General features: G+C 36.2%; 1 protein-coding gene across 1 annotated transcript; it reads left to right on the top strand.

The window, feature by feature from the left end:
* Nucleotides 1–19: 19 nt before the first annotated feature.
* On the top strand, nt 20–16,086 carry LOC138336147 (protein cereblon-like). Its single transcript, XM_069285476.1, has 9 exons — nt 20–109; nt 5,073–5,257; nt 5,420–5,622; nt 7,169–7,330; nt 9,076–9,262; nt 9,815–9,880; nt 10,249–10,449; nt 12,599–12,792; nt 13,493–16,086. The coding sequence occupies exons 1-9, from the start codon at nt 37–39 to the stop codon at nt 13,665–13,667; spliced, it is 1,446 nt and encodes a 481-aa protein (XP_069141577.1). The 5' UTR covers nt 20–36; the 3' UTR covers nt 13,668–16,086.
* The last annotated feature ends 165 nt before the right edge of the window (nt 16,087–16,251 follow it).

The following is a 16,251-nucleotide window of genomic DNA, read 5'->3' as shown; positions in this document are numbered from 1 at the left end:
GGAAAATTACCCAGCATTCTTCGATATAAACAAGAAATGGCTGAAGATTTGTTGCCTCTGTTAGGTGTAAATATGGATAACGGGGATGGAGATGATGAGGATGACGATGGTATGCACATTAAGGATTTTGAGGGATTAAGTATTTCTTGAAAAGTCAGAATTTCGATTTTCTGCGAATGTCTATTCGTGAAAGTTGCAATAAATAGTCTCTCATTGTTGTGTTACCAGTTTTGACGAATATGAAACAAAAAATTGCAAGTCGGCTAGAAAATATAATAATTATTACACTTACATGCATGAGTTCTAATCAGTTATTTTACAAAATTTTAAATCAGAAAAGGCGGTCCAATGAATAACTCTGATATGATATTGGATAAATGAGATACTGATGAGATACTCTTGCAACTTGCACTGAAAAAAGAAGATGACATCCGACTTTTGACTTCGAAAATAGGTGTTGCAGATTTAGACTTAACTACACACTTCCGACTCGGTAAATACGATGAAACTAAAACCAGACCATTGAAAGTAATTCTAGGAAATAAGCAACAGAGGAAAAAAATACTAGAAAACGTTATGAACATCTCCAAGAATTGTCCATCACACCTTATAAAAGCTGCTATAAAGCGAGACCAAACTAAGCAACAACGTGTCCATCACACCTTAAAAAAGCTGCTATAAAGCGAGACCAAACTAAGCAACAACGTGAGGAATTCAAAGAAAAAAAGATTAAGAAGACTCCACTTCCTATCACTAGTCAAACAATACCAAAGGAGCTTCATCACACCCATTTAGAAATGGACACAGAAAGTACAACAGACTCGTCCTCAACAAGGCACAGTCTCCCGATTTTCAGTCCTATTGGGATAAATCACCATCTTCAGGATAACAATCTATCTTCTGAGTCTCACTATTATAATCTTGATACCTGTCACGACATCGACCCTGATCAGACTATCCTTGGGAATGCTCCAAACATGCAACTGTTTGCTACCGCAGGGCAACCTAGCAATACAGTATAGGAGACTAGTTTTACCACTGTACATAGTGATTCTTTTAAGGACTCCTCGTATTTTATTCAAATGTAGATATTTTATCTACTAGTAAGATGGATGAACTTCAGGAACTTGTAGAAAAATCGTTATCCAGTATAATCCTACTCAATGAAATCCACCAAAAGAACAAGATACTACCTCTGGACAACAGTTTCTATAAAATACATGGATTTAGATGCTTCACCAACAACAACGAAGGACGTGGAGTAGCTATTTATATCTCGGAACAAATGACAGTCCAGCAAGTAAAATTTACAACAACCTTTGAAGAGTACCTAGCTGTTGAAATCAAGTTGAGTAATGGTGACAAGCTACTTATTGCAAATATCTACCGTAGCCCCAACAGTACAGCTGAAAATTTCACCTACCTAACAAATTTAATGAGAGAAGTGTCAAGTAGAAACGTAAAACACGTTCTGATCACTGGAGATTTCAACTTTCCTGAAATAAATTGGACTGACTGGACAACAAGTACGTCAGAAAACCATATATCTACTCGTTTCTCCGAGTGTGTTCGAGACACTTTTTTATATCAACATATCCAAAAGCCTACCAGATATAGGGAAGGTCAAAATCCATCTGTACTGGATCTAGTTTTTAGCAACGACGAACAGATTGTCAACGATGTTAACTATCTTCCAAGTATCGGAAGGAGTGACCATATTTTATTGTCTTTTAAACTGAGTGTATCACATTGTGACCATCATACTAAACAGGAGAGGAGAAATTATCACAAAGGGCATTACGACGCTATACGCGAAGAACTAACCTCTGTCAACTGGCTAAACATCATTCAGGTTGAGGACATGTCAACGAACCAAGCATGGAATGTTCTTGTTGAAACCATAACTAAACTAATTGAAGATAAAATACCCGTGAACAAGACATCCCCAGCTAGGAAGCGTTGGAAGCCCCATCTTGACAACGAAGCCAAGCAGTCAATCCGACAAAAAAGGCGGAAGTGGGTCCGATACCTTCACTGTAAAACAGAAAGCAACTTTAATGTGTATCAGAGAGCCAGGAACACTGCAACACGACAGATTCGACGTTCACACTATCATTATGAAAAGAAACTAGTGCAAGACATTAAAGATAACAGCAAGCTCTTTTGGAAATATGTCGGAGAAAAAACATGAACAGGAATGTCTATAACCAACGTGGTAAAAGCGGATGGTACTAACACCACTAACCACTATGATACCGCCAACGAGCTGAATAACTACTTTGGATCAGTCTTTAACCCACCAGAAAGTGAAGACCCGCCACACTTCCAAGAGAGACCATATCCAACAGAACTTGATGATATCGAATTCGACAGCAGTTTAATTGAAAAAAAAATCATCTCTTCACAGAACATCAACATGGCTTTAGATCTGGTAAATCCTGTACTACTAATCTATTGGAGTCCTTGAACACTGGGCAGAAGCCATAGACAAAGGGAGTAATGTCGATTCGATTTATATAGACTTCAGTAAAGCTTTCAACAAAGTCCCTCACAAACATCTACTTAAAAAACTAAAGGGTTACGGTATCACTGGAAAAGTACTGAAGTGGATAGAAGACTTCTTATCCAACCTACAACAACGAGTTGTTATTCATGGGGAAACTTCTGGACTTGTAGATGTGACTAGTGGTGTACCACAAAGTAGTGTCTTAGGTCCTGTTCTATTTCTGATATATATCAATGACCTACCCAAAGTAGTCCAACATAGCACAATAAAATTATTTGCTGACGACTCTAAAATTTTTAGAAACAACAATAACCCTACTGAGTCTCAAGAACTTCAAGCAGACATAGACAGTGTAGTCACTTGGACTACAGACTGGAAAATGGCCTTGAACACTAAAAAATGTAAACACCTCAATATAGGTAATCTAGAACAAGATACGCATTATTCCTTCCCACAAAATGAACAAATAGAGAAAGTACAGTGTGAGAAAGATTTAGGTGTACTTTTTGACAACAAACTTAAATTTAGTCAGCATGTTAGTCAAGCAGTTAACAAAGGAAATCGCATACTGGGGCTAATATTCAGGACATTTGTCTATATAGATATAACTATGTTCTTAACCCTGTACAAAAGCCTAATTAGACCTAACTTAGAATATGCAACCCAGGTATGGTCTCCACTGCTAAAAAAAGATCAGATCGCTCTTGAAAACGTCCAACGAAGAGCTACTAAAAGAGTTCACTCTATTGAAGATCTACCATACCATTCAAGACTTAAAAAATTGGGACTTCCCACCTTAGAATATAGACGTAAAAGGAACAATGTGATCGAAGTCTATAAAATGCTGAATGGAATAGATAAACTAGATAAAAACAAGCTATTTACAATGTCTTCAGCTAATACTAGAGGTAATAGTTTAAAACTCTTTAAGAAACAGAGCAGGACTAAAGTCACACAAAGTATATTTAGTCGGCGAGTGGTAGATTCGTGGAACTCCCTTCCAAACTTCGTAGTAGAAGCCCCTACTCTGAACTCGTTTAAAAACCGACTGAACACTCACTGGAATTCAGTACCATGTAAATTTTACCCCAGTTTTTATATGGCACAACCGGACAATAACTTAGTAAATGAACAAAACGCGCCACAACTAGCTGGAACCAGCTAACTACGGTGTCTAAGAAGAGGTAACAGGTAACAGGTTGTGCTGCCTACTTGTTATGCTGCATCTCCAGTTTTGACGAATCACAGGATGTTTCGCCCTATTTTAAAAGTTTATAGCAATTCAATGTATTATAATCTATACACCTTTAGGCCCTGTTGCTAAGACTTGGACAAATACCGGTAATTCAGGTAAATAAGTACGTACATCATACATGACAAGCATACAAATTGGAGACGAGAAAATGTAGCTGCCAGACCAGAATTCAAATGTGGGACCTCCGAACAGGCTATAGGCTACCTGGTTACCAATGATTGATCCACTAGACCAATCCTGTAATAGTACATTGATCTTCCCACCCTTTTCTTTGCTCACGAAGACATATAATTAAGACCCTTTTATCATCACAGATGATCACTGTGGGTATAATTAGTTTAACATGTGATCATGTGGGTGCCAAATTTGTAACAGGAGAGGAGAAAATGTAGCAGCCAGACCTTGATTTGAACCCAGGACCTCCAAATGGATGTTGATGTTCCAATTGAACTACACCTGGTCACCAATGATATATACATATATATATATATATACATGACTATAAAACAGTTTTTTCCTCCCTAGCGCTTTCTCGGCTCATGCCGGTCTTCAGGGGTTTGAATTCTTTTATTTGTAAAACATGACGTCATATTTACAAATAAAAGAATTCAAACCCCTGAAGACCGGCATGAGCCGAGAAAGCGCTAGGGAGGAAAAAACTGTTTTATAGTTGTGTTTTCTTTTTATGTATATGGAAACCATCACATGGACATGGTTCTTTTTTACTTATATATACATGTATATATGAATTTGGGTCTATAAATCAAGGCTGAATACATGAAACTTCTGGTTCTGCTTAAGGAAATATATACATATATTATTGAAATTTAGGGAAAGAAAGTTGTCCATTTAATAAAAGAAGAAAACACTTAGAAAAATTTAAATATATAAAATCATAAAATAGCGGTCAAGTGGCTGTATGGGATAAAAATGCACTATTTCGCTCATTTCGATGAGTGACTTCAATGAGTGGTTTCAGTGGAATCTTTCGTAGCAACCACCTGTGGATAGAGAATACCTGCTTATCAAGACCACTTCCTTGGGGTCCAATGTGGTCAATTCATACAGAATTTGACCTGTGAATAAAGACCACTTAAAAATGGCTATAAAAAATACAATTTATTTTCTTTGTCTCTTGCATTTGATAGGACTTTATATACAGGTTATATACAGCAGATACAAGACTACAAGTCAAGTTTGATTTAATATTGTTATTTTGTAGTACTTGCAGTTCTTAACAGATGCTATTATCTTATTTACATTTAAATATTAGTAATGAAGTTTGACAAACTTTGTCTATTTATTTTGTAGATGGAGATGATGACGAAAATCTAATGGATGATATTGAGATTGAATTAAACATTAACAATGAGGATGAAGACATACCAGAAAACAGTCAAGCCAAGAAGCAAGAATCAAAGAAATCTGCCAAAAAACCAGAACGCCAGCAATCAATACCGATTACATTTGACTCATCTCTTCCAATGTCACATTCGGTAAATATGTACTTAATATCTACATGTACATGTACCTCAATGGTTTGTGTACTTTATAAACTCTTATACCGATGTAGAATTAGACATATGTGCTTAAATGCTAGATTAATGTTTTAGTAATATGTATATAATTGATCAGAGACAATTTCTTTTTACATTTAGTATTTAGGAAATGACCTTGAGGAGGTGAGAGGTCGAACCATCCATGATGATGAATCACTGATCACTCTGCCCATCATCCAGTTACCAGGGATAGTTTTGATCCCGGGTCAAACCATCCCACTCCACTTATTTCATCAGCACACTGTGGCCATGATCAAGGGTGTGGTGGACACTGACAAAACATTTGGAGTTGTGGCTTACAGGTAAGACACAACAGTGGGAGTGTAGCTTACAGGTAAGACACAACAGTGGGATATGTAGCTTACAGGTAAGACACAACAGTAGCTATAGGAGTGTAGCTTACAGGTAAGACACAACAGTGGGAGTTTAGCTTACAGGTGAAACACAACAGTGGGAGTGTAGCTTACAGGTAAAACACAGCAGCATGAGTTGTAGCTTACAGGTAAGACACAACAGTGGGAGTGTAGCTTACATGTGAGACGCAACAGTATGAATTGTAGCTTACAGGTGAGACACAACAGTGGGAGTGTAGCTTACAGATAAGACACAGCAGTGGGAGTGTAGCTTTCAGGTAAAACACAGCAGCATGAGTTGTAGCTTACAGGTAAGACACAACAGTGGGAGTGTAGCTTACAGGTGAGACACTACAGTAGGAATGGTAGCTTACAGGTGAGACACAAAAGTACAATGTAGAACTTGTAGCTTACAGGTGAGACACAAAAGTACAATGTAGATTACAGGTGATACACAAAAGTACAATGTAGGAGTTGTAGATAACAGGTGAGACACAACAGTACAAGGAATTGTAGCTTACAGATGAGACACAAAAGTACAATTTATGAGTTGTAGCTTACAGGTGAGACACAACAGTAGGAGTTGTATCTTACAGGTGAGACACAAAAGTACAATATAGGAGTTGTAGCTTACAGGTGAGACACAATAGTAGGAACTGTAGCTTACAGGTGAAACACAAAAGTACACTGTAGGAATAGTAGCTTACAGGTGAGACACAACAGTAGGAATTGTAGCTTACAGGTAAGACACAACAGTAGGAAGTTGTAGATAACAGGTGAGACACAACAGTACAAGGAATTGTAGCTTACAGATGAGACACAAAAGTACAATTTATGAGTTGTAGCTTACAGGTGAGACACAACAGTAGGAGTTGTATCTTACAGGTGAGACACAAAAGTACAATATAGGAGTTGTAGCTTACATGTGAGACACAATAGTAGGAACTGTAGCTTACAGGTGAGACACAACAGTAGGAATTATAGCTTACAGGTAAGACACAACGGTATGAGTTGTAGCTTACAGGTGAGACACAAAAGTACAATGTAGGAATTGTAGCTTACAGGTATTTAAGACCTGAGTATAGATGTTTAAAGTTCAAATGATTTGATTCTTTATAAAAGTGTAATAGTTTGATAAATTGATCATCCGCCGCCATGTAAATACTAAGACAGCATCATGAGTCACGACCCAACTTCATTATCATAATTTTTAAGCTGCAATTTGATTGGTTAATATTGGTTCATGCAAAGGTTATCCAAGCAGAACCTCTCATTAGTGACTGTCAGATTTAAATTTGGGATTTCATATCTACCTATCGAGAAATAAAATTTAGAGTTGTCATTCAGTATTAGTTGTAAGCACAACTTTTGTGTTAAATTGAGACTGTGTAGAACATCAGATTTGATGAATAGAGCCAAGTTATATGTAAAAGTTGAGATTACTCAATATTATAAAATTATATAATGTCAATGATGGTGTCCTCAAACATTGTAGTCATGATGACGGTGCCCACACCATGGCAACCATAGGAACTACAGCCGAGATATTCTCTGCACGAGATGAGACAGATGACGACACTGGACTGTCAACAATAAGGGTCAAGGCCAAAGGTCGGCAGCGCTTCCAGATTGTTGAGACAGAGAGATCCCCTACTGGGTAATTTTAAGTTGTAATTTTTCCATCTGGTTTGTATATGAAATTCATTTGATTGCTCATGCTTTACCTGTAAAATTTGGCTAGATATATAATTTTCAATAAGCTTTTTTATCCCCGTCCAATGAAGTTGACGGGGGATATACAAATGGGTTCCGTCCGTCCATCCGTCCGTCCGTCCGTCCGTCTGTCCATCCGTCCGTCTGTCCGTCCGTCCGTCCGTCCGTCCGTACGAATGGTTTCCGGAGCATAACTCTAAAACCAGTAGAGATATTTCCACGAAACTTCATACACACATTGGTCTTATGGTCTAGTGGTGCCTTTTGCTATTTTTAGGTTTTCATTTTTTGCATTTTTTCCGTAACCATGGAAACATTGCTGAAAATGGCAGATTTTTGTGTAAGAATCGTTTCCGGAGCACAACTCTAAAACCAGCAGAGATATTTCCATGAAACTTCATAGACACATTGTTTTTATGGTCTTGTAGTGCCTTTTGCTATTTTTAGGTTTTCATTTTTTGCACTTTTTCCGTAACCATAGAAACATTGCTGAAAATATCATATTTTTGTACCAGGTTCGTTTCCGCAGCATAACTGGAAAACCGGTTGAGATATATGCACAGAACTCCATAGGCACATTAGTCTTATGGTCTAGTAGTGCCTTTTGCTATTTTAAGGTTTTCACTTTTTGTATTTTTTTCTGTAACCATGGAAACATTGCTGAAAATGGCAGATTTTTGTATAAGAATTGTTTCCGGAGCACAACTCTAAAACCAGCAGAGATATTTCCATGAAACTTCATAGACACATTGTTCTTATGGTCTAGTAGTGCCTTTTGCTATTTTTAAATTTTCACTTTTTGTGCTTTTTTCTGTAACCATAGAAACATTGCTGAAAATATCATATTTTTGTAGCATTTCCGGAGCATAACTCTAAAACCAGCAGAGATATTTCCATGAAACTTCATAGACACATTGTTCTTATGGTCTAGTAGTGCCTTTTGCTATTTTTAAATTTTCACTTTTTGTGCTTTTTTTCTGTAACCATAGAAACATTGCTGAAAATATCATATTTTTGTAGCAGGTTCATTTCCGGAGCATAACTCTAAAACCAGAAGAGATATTTCCATGAAACTTCATAGACACATTGTTTTTATGGTCTAGTAGTACCTTTTGCTATTTTTAGGTTTTCATTTTTTGCACCTTTTCCGTTACCATGGAAACATTGCTGAAAATATCATGGTAAATGGTAAATGTTACTTTGGAAAACTCCATCCATCTTTGTGTATATAGTCTAATATAAATGTCAAGGCTGTATATCTGATTCAACAATTGCAGCCCCGCTCTACTTGAATTATACTCCATCTTTCTTTAGCTCAACTTCCTTTTTCCTGGGTTTTTTTCATACACATAAGTCTCCACAATCAAACTTACTTCAGCTTTGATATCTCCATTGGTGGGGGATCTGAATGACTATTTCCTTGTTGAAATAACCATAGCTACCATAATGATCATAGCAAACATTTAATGGAAACAAGTGAGGTTTATATCAGGAAATATCTGTTCCTCCCAAATTCTGTAAAATTTTATCAAGAGATTTCGCTTATCATTTTCGTCACACAATCTACTTGGAATTTCTAAAGATGAAATCATTCCACTTATGTTTATCTTTGTTGTCTTGTGATTCCTACTTTCGACAAACCCAAATATCATTTCGTAATTTTGAAATTAAAGATATTTCTCTGTTTAGGATATTAATTGGTAAAGTGAGGATATTACCAGAGAAGATATTACCCGACTGCCTTGAAGGTGCGCGACCTCTGTCTCACTGTAAATTCTGTTGTCCTCCTGACCAGGACAGTATGGTCAGGACATGTACAGCAGTGGACAGACAAGGCAAGGTACTGACCAGTGTGGCCATGAGCAGGAACAGACAGGTATGGTAGTCATGTTACTGTAAATACAAGTCTTAGTGGTGACCATATGATATTCCTCCACAAAACAATTTTGTTTTTGATTGATTCTGTATACATGTACAGTACTCCTCTTTCATTCCAAATTTAAGATAAAGCAAACATTTTGCCATTTTAAATTTACGGAATGTAAAGTTTCCATAATGCATTTATCTTTAATAACGCTAAAAGTAAATAATAAGTATGACATTCTCCATTAACTCATTCATCCCTGAAGACACATTTAGACTCTTCTAAATCAAAGACTAGACCAGTCCATTATGAAAGTTCAGGGTGAATGAGTTTAGTTAAAATTCTGAGCTATGGCAGTGATAAAACCTGGGTATGATTGAAAGATCTTTTTTTAAATTTTGATTCTCAATAAAAACAAATAACCACACTCATTTACTTGTTTACTTCTAGATCAAAATAACCACACTCATTTACTTGTTTAATTCTAGATCAAAATAACCACACTCATTTACTTGTTTACTTCTAGATCAAAATAACCACACTCATTTACTTGTTTACTTCTAGATCAACAGGTTTACTGCTGCTTGCTATACATGGTGGCCACCGTGGGTGTACAAAATGTATGATGCTGTAAGTACATATTAAAAGTTTAGTCAGTGTTTCCTATTAAAATATCATCTGATTTGATATCCAAATCAGTGGTATTATCAAGGTTTTGTTCCCGTGCTCAGTGTCATGCGTCTATTGAAAAAAATCTGCTTATAAAAACTGTTCAGGGAAAGAATGCATATCAAATACCATTCATATTAGTTCATGACTTCTTTATTTGAAATTGTACAACCTCAATTAGCCAATAGGATGAAGAAATCACATTGATCCGATTGTAAGTACATGTACATTGAAATTCTTGAGTGTTTTAGAAGTTTTGAGTAGACTAGAAGCAAACAAAGCTACTCTAAACAAGTTAACGTTGTAATGGTGTTGACACATTGCTGCAGGATCTGGTGATGCAAAGGACTAAAGAGGAGCTACACAAGTGGAATGAAACTCTGCGACCAGAGAACATGCCACAAGATCCAATTGAGCTGTCCTACTGGGTAACACAGAACCTGCCTCTGGACGACGGTCTCCGAGTCAACCTTCTTAGTATAGACAGTGCAGTACAGAGGCTACGCTGTGCCCTCAGCATCATAGAAAAGGTAAAGACCCTGGGGAAACTACTGGTATATATATTAGACCTAACTGGAATAAAATCAAACATGTCCTAAGGCTCTTTGACTTGGGGAATATTATTGAAAAACAATAGAGAAAGACTCCCTGGTGTTATTTAAAGGCCACATTGCAGTCTTTAGTTTAAGGAATCTATAACATTTAAAAAGTGGAATAAAAAGGCCTTGGGTTACCAAGAGAATCAAAAATGACTTAAGAGGCCGTGCCAATAAGCATCAAGCTTAAGGTGGAAAGTTAAAAAAATAGAAATTCAAAATATATACTTTAAAGTAACCCCCTTTGGCTAAGAAACAAATTAAAGAATTAAGTTGTTTGGAAGGCCATTTTTACTGATTGTCTAAGGAAATGAAAATTGTTTTTGATAGTGGTATAATTAGATCTCCTTCATACACTGTAACTTCAGAATTACATGTATTTTTAGCCCATCATCATCAGATGGTGTGCTATTCAAATCGCCTTTCGTCCATCCTTCCGTGTCAGTCTGTCCATTAACAATTCTTGTTACTGCTATTTCTCAGAAAGTACTGAAGGGATCTTTTTCAAATTTCATATGTAGGTCCCCATAGGAGTTTAGTTGTGCATATTGCATTTTGGGACTGATCAATGAACAAGATGGCCGACAGACTGCCATCTTGGATTTTGATAGTTGAAGCTTGTTACCACTTTTCTCAGAAAGTACTGAAGTGATCTGTCTCAAATTTTATATGTAAGTTTCCCTAGGACCTTAGTTGTGCATATTGTATATTCGGACTGAGGGGTCAAAAAGATGGACGACAAGTAGCCATCTTTGATTTTTGATAATTGAAGTTTGTTACTGTTACCGTATTTGACCCAATAAGCGCCCAGGGCGTATACAAATTGAAAAGAATGAAAAGGTGCTAATAGGACGAAATTGTATTGGAAATCTATACAGTTTTGTGTAGTTTTGGTCTTTATTTATGCCTTGGCAATTGAAATCGAGGCCTCGAAAACGGGGAGGGGCGCTTAAAGGGACATGGGCACTTATTAAGTCGAATACGGTATATATCTCCGAAAGTACTCAAAGGATCTTTCTCAAATTTCATATGTAGTAATATGTAGTAAAAGTTTGAAAAGCAGAGAAAAGATCCCTCTTTCCTTTGTCAGTTATAGATCAGTCTTCGATGGGTGCCAAGATCCCTCTGGGATCTCTTGTATAGAAATTTTAATTACAGAATTTTAGATTACTTATAAGTAATGCTTTCATGGCTATTACTCCTTAGATAATTATGAAATCTAATAATGTATTATTATAATACTGTACCTAAAAATGAAAATCTCTTGAAATTACAATACATATGGACCAGATTAAATTGAATCTATATAACTCACAGACTCTAATTAGGTATGATGTTGGTTCTGAACAAAATTGATCACTGTTGGAAATATTTTATACATGTCTTTAAAAGTTTTTGGGGATGCCTCACTTCCTCAAGCCATATATTCTGTTATACACAAAATGTAAATTCTTATACACTAACTCTTATAATCAGATAACTAAAAAAAATGTTGATTTTGGTTCCGCCAACTTGGTAGTTACCAAGGTTACATTTATCCATTAATATTTACAGTCAGTGTCTATTTGAAGAATAGGGGGAGCTAATGTTGTCACCCCGGCGTCGGCGTCGGCGTCAGCGTTGGCGTCCCCATTTCAGTTAAAGTTTTTGAGCAAGTTTCTGTTTTGTCTATTGTTTAAGCTTAAATCATCATAAATGTTTATGATTTTATTTTCCTAATGTGTATGGATGCTGAACGTGATAATACAACCAATTTGGGGCCCTTTAGGGTTTTTTTGCGTCTGTGAATTTGTTATATTGCCATGTTAAAGTTTTTGAGCAAGTTTCTATTTTGTCTATTGTTTAAGCTTAAGTCATCATAAATATTTATGATTTTATTTTCCTAATGTGTATGGATGATGAACGTGATAATACAACCAATTTGGGGCCCTTTAACCAATTTGGGGCCCTTTAGGTGTTTTTTGACTGAGGGCACTGCTTGATATTTTTAAATTGTAAATACTTGAACATCAACTTCTTCTGAATAGGCGAGCTTTGCTGTTCTCCAACAGCTCTTGTATTGATATATATTGTCATTCTTCAGTGTTCTATATTGTGCTGTAAGGGATGTGGAAGCCAAGTGGCTAACAAGAAGGATGTGTTCAGTCTCTCCATTGAAGGACCCCTTGGGGCCTATGTCAACCCAGGGGGCTATGTACACGAAACTATGACAGTACATAAAGCCCAAAATCTTAATCTTATCGGACGACCATCTACAGAACACAGTTGGTTTCCAGGGTAAGTACTTTGAATAAATTCTGTTCCAATACTTTGTATATTACTGTAACAAGAGAGGAGAAAATGTAGCAGCCAGATTGGAGTTTGATCTGGGACCTCCTAACACTAGCCAGATACTCTATAGATTGAGCTACATGTACCTGGTTGCTGATGATCAACCAAGTCTAGTACCACAACGCTCCTCCCTCCTTTCTCAAAGTCTTTGGATTCAAAGACAAACAAGATCCTTATACCACCACTGTGGGTATGTTGTGACAAGAGAGGAGACATTGTAGCAGTCAGACTGAGATTGTATTATGGGATCATTTACATTCCAATTGAGCTACATATGCCTTGTCACAGATGATGGTCTCAGTCCAGTGCCACTGTAGTGTTCTTATTCTTGATTCATTTACATAGATTAGAAAACATTCATAAAGTCATTTATATAGATAACCTTTGTAGTATATATTTCAATGTGTAGCACAGAAAAACCAAAAGTCTTGACTAAGGAAATATCTATACATTAATACTTATGGCTTTGTACTTATTCTGGAGCATACAACCTTGTGTGAGTTAAACATCAGAAATTCATTCGAAATTTAATCAAATTTGTCAAAGGGTATCAAATTTTCTTTAGAGGTTGATAAAAATGTTTTCTGACATCTAGAAATGATGAATACATCTCCTTTTTTGTTCTATATTTTGTTGTCTTCTATAGCTATGCATGGACGATTGCTCAGTGTCGACGCTGTAACTCACATATGGGCTGGAAGTTCACCTCCACTATGAAGGAACTGAAGCCACAAAAATTTTGGGGACTCACAAGGTCATCAGTAGTTCCAGGCCTCCATGATCTGGACGAGGGCGACGCTGAGTGGATGCCGGTCATGTGAACAGATCTTGACAAGGGTGATGCTGAGTGGATGCCAGTCATGTGATCAGATGTGGACGATGGTGACGATGAGTAGATGCCAGTCATGTGATCAGAACTGGACGAGTGTGACGCTGAGTGGATACCGGTCATGTGATCAGATGTGGACGAGGGCGACTGATCATGTGAACAGAAATGTGCTATATTTAGGATTTAGGATGCAAAAGAGTCTTGGTAAAAATGATCATTTGAACATTTACAAAGCGTTTTTCTCCCAAGCTTACTCAATTGTCGGTGTCAATAGTTAACCATTTTTGTATCTGCACTTCAAGTGCTAACTCTTATATTATATATTAAAGTTGTCATAGAAGAAATGTATTGAAATCATCAACTACTAGCAGGCCTAAGTACTTTTGACACTGATTCAGTAAGTTTATACTATTAAACATAGATACATATTATTTCCAACAAACAAGGGTACTCCTAATAGATGAGGGACCTAACAAGACATTGAGATGTGCTAAATATAGACTATTAATCAAGTGATCTGAAATGCTTTCTAAAGACTAATTCATTTTTATGTATGTCTATTTGATCATGGCTTATAACTACATATAAAATCATGTGACTTTGAATGAGTGTGTACGGTCAGATCTTGTGAAACAAGATACCCGATAGAAGTTTTTAATTCAAGCTGAGCTTGTCTTTGTACGATAATCAATGTTATATGACGCTATAACGTTGGTGTAAGATGAGCAGATGTTTGTTATAGTATGTGATATCCAGACTGTGATACTGTCAATAATGTTACCTAAATTGTATGTTGGATTCTTCTTCACGATGTGGGGATGAGGTCTGGCAAATTGTTAATGTCATCACAAAAGAAGGCTTGAGGTAATTTGCTGTGATCGACTGGGGAAAAGCATTGGGTCCTTTTTCTGATCATTTGCAATTTTTACCAGTTTTTTTTAAGACCCCAATATGCTGCACCCACCAAAACCCCTCCAATCTTTTATGTGCATTGAATCGTTTGGCTTGCAATAAAACCATAGAAATATGTATGTAATCATGGTAAAAGTGAATAAATCACTGGTATTATAATATAGAAGCCAAAAAATTAAGTTTGATAGTACATATGACTATTATGTATATGTATTTACCAAATGAACTTATTCACCTTTTAAACCTGGCATGTTTATGGGATGTAAATAGTAATAAACCCAGACCTGACATAGTCCGTGCGTTCCATTTGCAGATTCGTACCAGTTGTATCGATACGAATCTGCTATATCTCAAATGGAACGCGCCGTACCAGCAGAACTGTACCGGTACAAGTGGTTCGTTTTCAGCAGCGTACCACTTGTATCCAAGATGGAGGACCTGAGATTTTTCATTTGTCATTGGAATGTTTTCTTTGTTGAAAACAAGGCAGAGCGTATTTATATCCGATAAAATTACAGGGATCATTTATTTCAATGTATGCCGAAACTATCAAGGTATTGCTGTTATATCCATTTTATTGTTAACACCGAAAAGAATCAGTTTTTATATATGCGAAAAGTATCTTTCATATGGGTGCCGCCATCATGGAAAAATCCAAATGCGTTCCATTTGGCGGTGCCGTATCATTTTAGTACAACTGGTACGAATCCGCAAATGGAATGCATGTTATGTAATGTTTGCTGTATAACAACTGTGCATATGTGATCATTAAACTTTTTCACAATGTCATAATATTTGTATTTTAAATACCAAATGTTTATTAATGCTTGTTTAGTATTCAACTTTAATGAGATTTCCTTCCCTTAGAATGAATAATGCCAACAGAAAATTAAGATTTTGCATACAGACCATGAGATAGAACTTCTTAGCAATGTTTTAGGTAAACAAGTTATTGGAATGAACACTGCTCTGGATGTAAAAAAAAAGTTCCCAATACAAATGTAGTCTGAAGTGATTTTGTGTGCCATGTATATTTATTCAACCATTGTGTACTTTTTGGGTCAAAATTGCTCACTTGATAAAGGGGATAATTTATCATACAGGATGAAGAAAATTAAAGTATGTGTACAATATACCTATTTCTTGTCTTTGCATATTGTAGACCATACATCTAAAGATCAGTCAATGTTTCGATTAGTTTTAATTCTATGAATGCTTACCGAAGAAAATTACTTTTAAATAATCTTAACATCAATTGCCATGATTACTGTTTAGGTGAAAATCTAATTGGGGTTTATGTCATAATTTTCTTTTAAGGTGTGAAATAAAGTTATGTCATAATCTACAACATTTGGATGCTTTCCCTCAATCCTCATTAAAACAGTTCATTATATCTCTTTCTTGTCACTGTAAGCCAGTGTTTGTTGAGCCTTGATGCGTTTGATAAATTGCTATTGTTATGTTTGCTGAAAAATAAAGGTGGCCAATGTTACAAAAAAGGATTTATTTTGTTTGTTTTCATGGCAATCACAATCATTCAATATTACCAATATGAAACCAAATGTTTAACTGTTTAAGAATAAACTTTAAAATGCTTCTTGGCTTTGAATAATATCGTAACCTAGTGTTTTTTTTTTTAAAGGCCCACTACCTTTCTGAAACAG

Source organism: Argopecten irradians, chromosome 12 (assembly GCF_041381155.1).
Source record: "Argopecten irradians isolate NY chromosome 12, Ai_NY, whole genome shotgun sequence".
Classification (NCBI taxonomy): domain Eukaryota; kingdom Metazoa; phylum Mollusca; class Bivalvia; order Pectinida; family Pectinidae; genus Argopecten; species Argopecten irradians.
This window is presented reverse-complemented; position numbering and strand designations above follow the sequence as displayed.